Source organism: Metopolophium dirhodum, chromosome 1, assembly GCF_019925205.1.
Source record: "Metopolophium dirhodum isolate CAU chromosome 1, ASM1992520v1, whole genome shotgun sequence".
NCBI lineage: Eukaryota > Metazoa > Arthropoda > Insecta > Hemiptera > Aphididae > Metopolophium > Metopolophium dirhodum.
In genome coordinates this window covers 47,071,618-47,085,433 of record NC_083560.1, presented here as the reverse complement: position 1 = coordinate 47,085,433, position 13,816 = coordinate 47,071,618, and the positions used below count along the sequence as shown (strand labels likewise).

General features: G+C 28.1%; 1 protein-coding gene across 1 annotated transcript; it reads left to right on the top strand.

Annotated features, from left to right (window-relative positions):
* The first annotated feature begins 289 nt into the window (after positions 1-289).
* Positions 290-13,572, top strand: LOC132937115 (GATA zinc finger domain-containing protein 14-like). The gene is made up of 3 exons (XM_061003938.1): positions 290-869; positions 7,975-8,091; positions 8,719-13,572. The coding sequence occupies exons 2-3, from the start codon at positions 8,026-8,028 to the stop codon at positions 12,112-12,114; spliced, it is 3,462 nt and encodes a 1,153-aa protein (XP_060859921.1). The 5' UTR covers positions 290-869; positions 7,975-8,025; the 3' UTR covers positions 12,115-13,572.
* Positions 13,573-13,816: the final 244 nt, after the last annotated feature.

Below are 13,816 nucleotides of genomic sequence, written 5' to 3'. Positions count from 1 at the left end.
AACGTATTTATTCACATAATATTATAATATAATATTATCATGTGCGTACGGCGTAATATAATAATAATAATACGATAATTTCGTGGTCGTCAACTGCCGCTGAAGTCGACAGGTCGTCTTCGAGCTTATAATAATAATAATAATATTATATTATATTTATGACTCGCCGAAACCGTACCGGTTGACACGGTGTACGGCCACTGCCGCCGTTAAAAATCCGAGCACACGATCGCGATCGCGGCAGTAGTACTTAGTAGTTCGACAGTAGTTTCCCGCGCGTACACGTGTCCCGGTGCATCGCGTGTATGTGGGTAAACGAAATATAAACATTTTATTGTATCAACACTGCAGTGTCCGATTTACGTACGAAAGTCACAGTGTTCAATATATAATATACGAAAATATCGCATGACGTGCCATCTCTGCGATCCGTCCAATTCAAATATTATATTATTCATATTATTATAACACGGTTGTCGTCATATTATAATAATATTATATTGACGTTTTGATGGAGGCCGTCGATGGCGGCAGGCGCGTCACCCGTCGGTTTACGCAAACGACGGTTTCGGTTTGACATCAGTTTCGAACAATAATAATAATAATAATATAACGCGGGCGCAACAGACTACACCTGAATTTACAATATAACATAAACACGATATATACCCATGTTGTTATCATAAAGATAATAGAAGACAACTCAACTTCCGGTCAGTGTTCCTAATCCTCTCATCTTCTGGACCATAACGAGACATATATTACTATTTGCAACTCGGGGCCACGACCAGCACTCAGCAGCAGCAGTACGTCCTATAACAATGATATTGCAGTTGTAGCGCCAACCAGACATCAGTAATTGACCTCAGGTAGTAGTGGTAGTACTGTAATAGGTAAATATTGTGTGCATAATAGTCAATATAGTATTTTGAACAATGTGCACTTATAATTTATATGCACCCCGAATATACCAATACGGGATATTGTTGATATTGACCGCACCAATTAATATTTTTGGATGGGGCCATAACAATTGAATGTCCAGAGAAAGTATAAAATAACAGCAAATGATAAATTCGTTTGATCGACTATTAAAAATAATAATCTGCAAAAAAATGAATATTATCTTGTCTGTGCGGGTCAGATGAAGTTTGTCCACAGGTCGCCATTTGGTGACCGATGACCACAACCGTTATAGAGACAGTAGTCAAAGTGGTTGGTAACCCGGTAACATGTCTTTCTTTTCATAAAAATATATTTTTGTTTAGTATCACCATACTTTGTACAACATATTTTGTAATATTGTTTTCATTACGAATTTCATCAGGGATCCGTTATTTTGGAAAAAACCGGTTGATGAAAACAGTCAACTAAAAATATAGGTAGTGGAATTTTGGGTACCTATCCTTTACTACAACCACTGGGAATGAGTACGCTGTTGACAACCTATATCCGTCGGACGCGGGCCTTTGAGACACATTACGAATCGTTACGATATTGATCGCTGAAACCCGAATGCCTGCAACACTCTACAATCTACATAATATTATCACCAGAGTAGACATAGTATATAGAGTACTGAGTAATATACCTATATTATATTATATCGTATTTGGCTGAAACTTTAAACTATGCGTTCGACTATTGTTACTGTGGTTGAACCGTATGCATTTCAGTAATTGTTATGAATTAAAATAGGTAATGTCATTATAGTTTAAAACTATACATACAACGCGTCTGATTTTTATTGTGCTTCGTATTATATCGATACGATATCATATACATTTATATGACATAATACTTTTGTATCGACAAAACAACAGCTATTTTATACCTTCTTATAAAACTTTGTTATTTTATCCTTGTCCCTATATATATTAATAAGTATAGTTAATAATTCACCGGCGTAACTAAGGATGACTTGGGGTAGTTGATTTCCCCCTAAATACAATTATAATCCTCCCAAAATGTTTCAAAAGAATATCGTGGCATTACAAAAAAATATATTTTAGCTTCCCATCCATTCCGAAAGTTATTTTCAAATTACGTGTGACGCGTATGTACTATGCAATATGTATAATAATATAAATATATAATACTATTATGTACGTATGTGTACTCTGTTCAGGATATAATGTAGGTACCTAATATTTGATAAGAAGAGTTCGAATTTCGTGGGCAATTTTTTTTTTATTGGTCTAGCTTTGTGTCTCCTATAGTCCTATATAAATTTAACTACCTACCTATAAATCAACCAGTATTTAAAATATTTTAAAGCTCAATAATACCTGTTTATTTTTGTATCATAATTTAATGAGGGCCAATCTCAACTGGTTTACCTCGTAATTTTTTTATAACATTTGAAGTACCCGTCTTATATTTAAGACTATAAGACTATAACTGTAACAGTCTAACTTGTAAAGCTGTAATAACCAAATACAAATATTATATTATAAGTATATTAAGTAATAAATTTAAAGAATGAAACAAAATTAGTAGGTACGTTTATATCATAAAATATGGTTTTTGAAATAATTTTTAGTGGACTTTTTGATAATTTTGTAATAGTTCATATGTCATTTCTTCTAATGTAAAAATCTTAGGTTTCAAAACGTATATGGCTATATATTATTATGGCCCATTATTATTTTAAATGTACAAATGAGGTGCGCGTGTCCAACCATGTTTTTGTTTGGACTTACCAGTTACCAACTTGTAACTTGCAACTGGTGAACTCAATTTTTGTATGCATGTTATTATACATTTATACTAGAAGATTACATTTTGATAGGTATTCATTTTTATTTTTCTAAAAATTAATTTTCTACAGATCAGTTTGAAATATAAGATCCCAGGAAAGAAAATATGCACAATTTTATTTTATTAGCACTTGTAGTTCAAAACTTGTCAAAACAAAAATTGTTAAAAACTTATTAAGTGTTTGATTTTATTGCTATAAGGCTCGAACATTTTATACAAGAGTCGGGTTTTACATAACCTCAGGTACTTATCTATCTTATAAGTTTTTCGTACAGAAACTTAAAAATCTCAAAAATATAAATGCACAATTGTTTTACCTATAGACATTTCAAGTTCAAATTTTGACGAAATTGGATATTTAAATTTTAAATGAAATATAATTGTTTTTGTTATTAATCATAAAATATTATTCGTAAATACTTGATATTACTTGATCCACTATACAGTTATTAATATTTATTAATTATTATTTACTATTATAATACATAATTACACATTTAGATTACCTATAGGTCGTTTTAAGCTATTTATTCACACCATTCTACGATACGTCGGTACTGACTTATTCCATTGTACCTATACAATTTATATATTCAACACTAAAACGTTAATAATAGCTAGCCATAATGCAATATTATTTGGAATATTATTATAGGTATAATAATTACTAGGTATATTACATGGGTGGTGGGTATACCTATGTGGTTTGTTTTTGGTAAAAATGAGTTCAATCTACCATTTATTACTAACATAAAAAAATATATTACCTAATAGTAATGTAAAAATATAATAAAATATCTGTAGTATGATAAAGCTGACACACAGTCTCCCGTTTTGAATCGCTTTTCGTAAAAATTGAATGTTATCATCATTTAGTTCAGATTTAACACATCGGTTTCAGTGACCTACTTAGAAATGAGGAATACAGAGTCGAAATCTACTATACAGCAGAGCAATGCCGACTTTTCCGGTTCTATTATTTTTATTATTAATAAATGTATTGCTTTGGCTTCATAGTTCCCAGACCATTAGTTTTTATTTTACACTTACATACCTATTTACACGAATAAATTGTTAATCAATTATCTTGATTATATTCTCGTAATCTCGCATTTTTTGAATATTTTTTTTTATGGGACTATTGTTCGTTGTTAAAGAACTCAAGTATGTAACAGTATTTATAGTATAGGTACTATAATAAATTACTAATGGCCGTGATAAATTGTAATTCAATCTTTAATCATTGTATAATATTATGAAATACAATTCTCTGTATAGAGTATCTATAGACACCGTCAGCCTCTATTTTTCAGGATATTGTATAATACCATAATACAGGCACCTATATTTATACATGAAGTAGGTAGGTATTATTATGTAAGTTATTTTACTACTAGCGTGCCTATCACGGTACAGGTTGAATTCAGGATGTAACTAAGAATGGTGTAAATAGGTTCAATTATACATTTTAATATTTTATATTGAAAACAACTTAAATTTGCATTAGTAACCGGGTGGAAATAAAACAAAAATGTTTATTTTACTTTATTAGGTTAATTAAAATTAGCTTAAATATTTTAAAAATGTAATTATATTTATAAAATTATAATAATATTATTATATATTAGGTAACAATTGTGGAATATTTTAAGTTGCATTAAGTTTATCTTTTTTGGATTAGGTAGGTATACTTACAATTAAAAAAAACTTAAATAGTTAAATAATATATTTTACTTTTGAATAATTCAATTTCCTCATAATTTTGACTTTACTTTCTGTAACCTTGTTTTACGTTTTCAACTTTATGAATTCTTAAATCTTAACTATAAAATCATTTGAGAAATATTTGTGATTTTTACAAATTTTATCAGTTTTGAAAATTGAAGTACAAATATTTGCAAATAAAAAATGCAAAAATATCTACCCGAATACTCTGTAGGTATATCCTATTTATAAACAAAAATCTTTATAGGTACTTACAATATTCACATATTGATATTCATCATATTATTGTAAAACGTACTTACCTAATTATTACTTTAATCCATTTACAAATGTAATCTTATTTCTCTCAGATTTTGGGCTTTAAAATCTCCTTAATTTTAAAAGTTGAAACATTGCAATGATAAATAATCATTTGACCATTTTTCCGTCCTTAGGAATTACATCAATGTTGCCCTGTAACTAGAATAAAAATAATGAATAACCAAAAAAATAATTATACATTCCCCACTATGATAAAAAACACAACTTTTATTTTTTTAGAAATTATTTTAATAACGATCAAAATAATACGAACTTTATAATAGTTGTACGCAGGTATATATAGATATACTGCAAGTAAACTAATAATGGAATAAATTGATATTTACATTATTAACAATAAATCAATAAGTAATAATATGTTTAAAAAGCGGGTAAGTGGATGTCGCTCTGCTGTACAGTAGGTTACAAGTGAAGAGGTCCATACAAGAACGAGATAACTCCATCTGAGACTACCATCTCAAAGAAATTAAGAAAATCAAATCAAGTACTACGGCATCTTTTTTATCGTGGTCTAATGTATCTAAATTAATTTCCAAATTATATTTATCTTTATTTAAATATTTTTAAAATAACATTATCGTTTCCTGAAAAGTTTTGAAAAATGGAGTTATCTCGTTCTTGCGCGGACCCCTTCGTGGGACAATGTATAATGGTTTGTATTAAACTTGAATTCAATGATATAATATCATTGTATAAGAAAAACGATTCTGAGCGGAGACAGTTTATCAGTCTGGATTTTTTAAATTTTTATTATTTGTTATAGCCTTTAAGTAGAATTAATATTATAATATTATAATTTTTTATTCGTTGCTACGGTGATAGACAAATCGTTAAAAAATAAAATCCTATTTTAAGCGGTTTTTGGTAATTTGTCAGTAGTTTTTCCCATGTCATTAAATAACTATATTGAGCAAATCGAAAAATGACCTCTCTAAAGTACCATCTTGATCCAATTTGCTAAAAGATAAGGTACTATATGTTAAAATCAAAGCACTCCATCTGGTAGAAATTTTGTATACAGGATATAAAAAAAAAAAAAACCATTGTAAAACCACTAGTTTCCTCGCTCCGCTCAGAATCTAAAATGCGTATTATACTACTGTTAATAAGTTACGAGTTTCAACAATATTCACAATTTGGATTTTCTTCAACAGTAACTTTTCTGATATGAAAGTGAGTCTGGTACTTTGTGGGGTAAAAAGTAAAAATTTCCCAGTAGTTTTCAAAAGCGACGTGAAAAACAAAAGAAAAATTAAGGAAAAACGGGAATTTTTACGCAAAATCTGTTTTTGAGAAAATCGTTTTTGGTTTTTGGTGTAACTCTAAAACAAATGACCGTAGGGACATGACATTTTGACTGAATGTTTATAATTGCATTTCCTATACACCATAACATTTTCCAAATATTTTGACTTATTTTGAGCTGTTTACGGACATTGTCAATTTCAATTTTTTTTAGTTTTTTTTCTATAAATATCAATAAAACTTTATCTGTTGAGTAAAAAGCTTGAAAATTTAATAGAAGGCTCTTAGGTTATTGTTTCAAAGGCAGATGAAAAAAATTAAAAATCCTTAGTCACAGTTTTTATTTATAAGCATTTAAAGTTCAAATTTTGACAAAATACGGAAAAATCACGAAAATTAGCAAATTATTTTGAGTTGAGAATTCATAAAAATTTTTCTTTTTAAATCTAAGATTTGAAAATGTAATATCAGATTATCCATAAGCTTGTCTACCTTGATCAAAAAAAAAAATGTCTACAAGAAACTTAAATTAAATTTTTATGAGCGTCTGAAATTTATATTTTTACAACATTTGATATTCACTCGATTTCTCATGTAACAATTTTCTTATTTTATTGTAATTAAAAAACGAATGACTGTAGATACTTGAAAATTTCACCGAATGTTTACAATAGCATTTTCTATACACCATACAATTTTGAAAATATTTTGACTCTGTTTGAATTGTTTACGGACATTGTCAGTTTTCAATTTTTTTAGTTTTTTTTTTCTATAAATATCAATAAAATTTTATTTGTTGGGTAAAAAAGCATGAAAATTTAATATAAGGCTCCTGATAGATCGTTGTAATAGCAGTTGAAAAATATTAAAAATACATAGGCACAATTTTTTTTTATAAGCATTTAAAGTTCAAATTTTGACAACATTTATCAAATTTATAAATTATAAATTATTTTGTAGTTAAAAATGTATAAAATGTTTAACTTTTATGGCTAAGGATTGAAAATTTAAAACAATTCTCAACGTAAATAGGTTATATATAAATTACTTTATTCACAATAATATCATCAAATATACTTATTTCATAGGCTCCTATCATAGGCTGACTGACCGTTTTCGCTTAGAATCGTTTTTCTTATACAATGATATTATATCATTGAATTCAAATTTAACACCATCCATGTGACCCACTTGTAACCTACTGTACAGCAGAGTGACATCCACTTATCCACCTTTTTTTAATTTGTAATAAATAATCTTCCAAAAATGTAGTTAATCTATGAAATGTATACAAAAAAATGGACGTATGTTGTTGCAGTAATTATACAACCGTATTCTAAGATAAATTATTTCGATTAGTTCAAACAATTTTGTGAAGTTAATAATTAAAATGTATGTACACTCCTCTCTAGGTCTAATGTTTATTAATTCTAATGTACCAATTAAAATAGCAGTCTACTCAATAAAACTACACTGCCCTTTCTATTTGTAAAAAATAATAATATTTTATATAGGTAGTATAAAATATGCTACAATAGTAATAAATTAGTAATACCTTTACTCAATTTACCTTAATACTCTATAGTAAAGTTATCATGATATTTTATATTCGTAATAATTCATTAATTAATTGATCTAAGGTAATACCTAGACTTACATTCATAGTTAACGAAATCAAATATTTTTTTTCTTAGTTTTGAACATTGATAGCTTTAATATTATATTTGGTTTCTTTACGTAGGTATATGAAGTACCGATATTTTTCTATAATTATAAATATATTAAGTACTTATATATATATATATATATATATATATAAGTATTTTATATTGAACTTAATTTACTTTTATAGCTTGTAACTTTTGACTAAATCATTTATGACATTAATAATTTAGATAAATATATTTAATTGAAATGTTTTAGTACTGGTACAGTTCATACAGAAGATAGTTCATAAATATTTCACATTTCTAAATGGATGGAGTTCAGAGAAATTTCAGTATGATGGCCGAGAAAATCGATAGAATGCGATGTTTAAGGGTAATACATTTTACTATATTATTTATGCGAGTAGGTATATTATATTGACGTTACATTTTTAATGAAAATAAGTATATTTACATAATGTATTCATAATAATATTCATATTTATAATCAATTTAGTTGTTTTTTTTTCAAAATTGCTAATTCAATAATATGTGTCATAGTTGCATCCAAGTACTTGAAAATGTCCTCAATGATAAACTTATAATATTTAAAATATATATTATTTACTTTTTAAAATTTTATTTTGTAACTATTTAATTTAATACATTGGAGTGATATAGGTTAAAATGAATTAAATATTAGTTTAATTCAGATTAAGTGAAAACTGAATACTTAGTTTATTAAACCAAATTACTCATTAAAAAATTACGTGAACGACAACACTTACAAAACTGATTGGGTTATTTATTCCTAAGCTGTTAGTTGTTACAAAAAATATCGGTTTTAATTTAGTTATTATAATTTGAAATTTAATAATATCTATATTTATATATCTATTACGTATTATATCTTATTATAATATTATTGTTTTAAGGTTATACTGGTTATAGTAAATATTTAATACTACTTAATAATTGAATACTATTATAATGAATAATTTTATTTTTTTTATTATTTTAGGAGCGATGCGACAATTATGTCAGACTAATAAAACTAACACTTGATGAAACGATAAAAGAACAAAATTCGATTTTGGATGGATCAGCTATTCATAACAGACTAAAATATCTAGGTGTAATGGATAAACCTAAATCATTATCAAACACATTCAATACTGATAAATATCATAAGAATATAGATTTTAATAACAAATACAAGTATTTAGTGTTTGACGATGATTTTGTTTTTAGACAACATAAAAAAAAATCTAACTTAAATACAAATGATATGTATTTATCAAATGATTATAGCAGCTACAATACTAACTATAAACCCCGAGTTCACGACTTTTCAACGGTATATGATGATCAGCGTAACACATATTATATGCCAATCAATTCTAAAAAATATGGAAAAACCATGAACTTTCGAACGCCGGATACTCAAGAATACCAAGTATATTATTTTCCTACATCAAAACCTATAGCTCAATATCCTCGACAAACTACTGAGAGATTTTACAGACGAAAACCTATTAAGCAATACCCAAAAGAAGAAGTTCCTTATTGGCCAACACGGTATCCAAAGCCAGTGAGAGTTATAGAACGAGAGCCATCTTATTCAATGATCGATTATGGTTACCGAAATACAAATGATTATCGCATTGGTAAATCAAATATTCAGCCATATACACCTGAACATCGTTCAAGATATTATCCAACAAATGACAATAATATTTATCACGGTCATGATGATAGTGATTATTATTATGAACCTCATTCGGGGCAGCGATCGTTTTCTAGTATAACAAGACCATGTTCACCAGTATATCATCGAGATATTTTGTGTGATAGAACTCAAATAGAAAATTCCAGCAGTTTACTTGAAAAAAAAATCCGAGATTATGTATGGAACCCACACAAAGAACGTATTGAAAAGTATACGATTCCAAGTTATGAAAAATCCACCTATTATACCGATTTCAAACCATTAAAGATTAAACACCCAGGAGATGAAACATTCAGAACACGTTCACCATTAGGACTAGATTACCGGTCACGCAATAGAAAAAACGAAGTAACCAAAGAAAGTGAGTATAAAAAAAACTCAATACTTACGACGTCACCAGAAAGAAGATCTGCAGATGACGAATATATTCAACCGAACAAAGACAATGATCATTATTCTGAATCTACAATATATAAAAAAAAAACTGAAACACCTTCGACTTTTTCCAAGCGAATTAGTTTTGATCTCGGTAATGAACATATTGATCTACCTAATCATACAAATTCAATTGAAGAAAATACTAATGAAAATTATAACACGAAAGACCAAAAATTAGTTTTGGGAAGAAAAGAATCAAATGCGAAACTCGATGATAAGCGTCGAACATCGTTATTGACAAAAGATGATTACCCAGTTTCCATAAGCAAACAAAAGATTTCACCAAGTCATACAAATGTAAGCTCAAGAAGACAATCTTTAAGTAAACAAGAAAAGTTAGCTTCAATTGGAGATTCTTTTGAATCTGATAAATATATAAATTTGAAAAATAATTTTCAAGGAAATGATACTAGTTTGTCAGAAGAAAACGTACATTCTTACAATAACGATAGAATAAATTATGATGATAATAATGATATTCAGATTTATCCGAAGACACAAGATGATAAAAACAATGTTATGCTTAAAGATATATCAATTGAAAATACATACCGTAATCTCAGACGTGATAGCAATGAAAATAGCAAAAAAAAATTGTTCGAGACAACAGAAAAACCAAATTTTGGTTATCAAGATCATACAGAAAATTCTATGAATATAAACGATAACTTAAATATCACTAAACGCAGAGAAAGTTACAAGGGCGAACAAAAGTTGAAAAAAGAAAATACTCATGGTAGTACAACAAGTTCGAATGGAATGGATAATAAATTAGAGAATGAATATAATAACAAAAATGGTACAAATGTATCGTCTAAAAATAGAATTAGCTCACCCATAGTTGATCATAGTAATGGCAATAGTAATATGAGCGAAAATGAAACTGATAACCAACAACAGTTTAATAATAAAAATGATAGTGTAGAAAAACAAAACAATTCTGAAACTATTCAACCATATAATGTTGTTAATGATTCAACCAATGAAATAGATATTACTAATACCGTAACACAAGTAAGTTCTGATTTCAAAACAATTCCAAAAGACCAAGAACCGTTGCATGATGTTTCGAATAATGACCTTACGAATAATACAAATTATTATCAAGATCATCCTGATGACGACGACACAAAGGAACCCCCAACTCATGAGTATGAGACACAACCGGAACATGTTGCTAACGACGAACACTTTTATACAGACGAGCTCGTTGACGGTAACAAAGAAGTCGTAATAAACAACAACATTGAACCCATTCAACAAGACGAATTTGATGACAAAAACAATGTTCACGATGAGTATTATTATCAAAATCCTACAGATGACAAAGAAGAAAATCTAATGGAAAACCAATACGAGAATCCCGATTCTCAAGTAAAAGATGTCGAAAAACAACACGCTAATGATGATTATTACTATCAAAATTATTCTAATGTTGACCAACAAGAACAACCAGAAAATCAATATTCCAAACCAGCTGTAGAAGGAGAATATACAGGTGAGCACGTTGAGCACGACGATTATTACTATCAAAATCATGCTGGAGATGAAATAAAAGAGCAACAAGGAGATCAACAGTATGTTGACCCTAACTATCAGGAAAATTACGTTGATCAACCACCGGCTAACGATGACTATTATTATCAAAACTATTCTAATGGTGACCCAAAAACACAACCAGAAAATCAATACACCGCCGAATCTGATCACCAAGGAGAGTATGTAGCTGAACAAAATATGGTCCATGACGATTATTATTACCAGAATCATCCAAAGGAAGGTAAAAATGAAAATCAAGTTGATCAACACTATCAAGAGCATCAAGGAAATTATGCCAATGGAGAGCAAGACAATTATTATTACGATAATAATTCTAATGCTAACACAGAAAGGCATCCTGAAGACCAATATGACGAAAATGCTCAACAGGAAACATACACAAGTGATCAGCACACAAATGACGGTTACTATTATCAAGAAGGCAACACAAATTACGACGAGACTGTCCCAAAAGAACAATATGATGGTTATGTTGATAACAATCAGGACGCAAATGCAGCTTATTATACAGATCCAAATGTCGAAAATTATGACCAACAACAACATGATTATGAAAACAATAGTTACCCAACACAAAAATCAGAATATATAGAACCATATGAACAAAATTCTAACAATGAAAATAATGGTTATTCTGAAAACATCGATGAAAGTCAACCAACGAGTCAAATTGCCAACGAACAAAAATAATTTTAATTTAAACGATCACAGAGATTAATTAGGAAATACTATTTTAATACTATATTACTTTATATTATATTATAATATTATTAAATATAAAATAAGTAAAATTAATATTAATATTTATTTACAGAAAAAAAGTAATCCGGTCTTGTTACTATTGTTTTATGTGAAATTGACTGTAAAATAAATCGTAATATTGAATCATCTAGTACATTTATTTTTATAACGTTAAAATGATTGAACATTTTTGTTGTTAAAAATAGTTAGGTACAGTTAATAGTTTTATGTGTAAATTAAATCCATAAGTTATTTATTTCCTCATATGTTTATTATATCATAGTAAAAAAAATTAACAAGAATAAGTATAGGGTAAGTACCTAAGTAAATAATAGTTCGGTATACTATCTACAGGCGTTTTTACATAATATGTATAAAAGCAAATTATCACTTATGTTAACTAAACAACAATTATTTAACGATTTTTCGTAATTTTGAATAAAAAATGGAGGCAATAAAAATAAACTAAATTAAAAATTACCTCGTTGTATTGTCAACAAATATCAGGGTGACTGTTGTAGCTACTTTAATGTTGTTTAATTGTACAACTCCGGAATACAAACAATATCTAATAGGTGCTCAGTAACAGGATGTAAAATTATTTATTTTCGTCCATTTTGTTGTTTGTTTTATTGGAGTTAGTAGCACTCAAATACCTTTACCCAATACCATAATGATTCCATTATTTTGCATAGAGATTGAGCATTACACCTATTACATATTTTGCCATTATTACCTATATCCTTATAATAGGTCAGCCACGTTTTTGTCGTTTTGAAACACATATTATGTCGTTTATTCTCCTGTTAAGTCTTTTTTCGCTTATTTTTTCGTAGGCTCTTATTGCCAAATGCATTTCATTATAGTTCAAATGTTCAATACTCAAATAATATTTATTTATTTTTTTATTGCTGGCACATAGCATATTGATATATTATAGTTACTACTGAGTGGGGTGTAGCATATCGACCCATACATGTGTAATTTGTGTAATACGAAATTCGTTACCGGTAGACGGTTGTAGGTACCTACCAAATAATATAGCGTATGTAACGACTTATAATTTGTAACAGTACCTATATACACTGTTTTTGTTGATAAAAAATTTAATTTTGTGAAATTTCTTTTTTTTGATCTTATTATATAAATAATTTTTGATGTATTAAGCTTTGATGTTTTTCAATGGCTGTGATAATAATTTATCAGTTATGGACTTATGGTTAAGATTTTAAGGCCACGGTATCCGATAATTTTAAACAAATATTATGTACCTAACTAATATTATTCTCCTAATTATATATTTTATTATATTTATTTATATCGATTATTTAAAAATTTTAACAAGACTACCTAAAATATAGGGGAAAAACATATTATGCATAATCATTGTTTATTTATTAAAATGTGTTTGTGTTAAATAATAAAATGTGTGTATTATGAAAATTGAAAAAACGCCTATTCTTATATAGTAGTTTGTATGGGTATTTACAATGTAAAATTTTATATGAAAATTAAACTTAATTTTTTTTTTTATTGAACTTCAGCCCGGTGACGATGATGGCCATTTGCTGTTGTAGGGGATTATGAACTATGGTCGGTAAGGTTGGTACGGTAAGGTGTTGTAACGGTTGTAAATGTAGGTAAACAAACT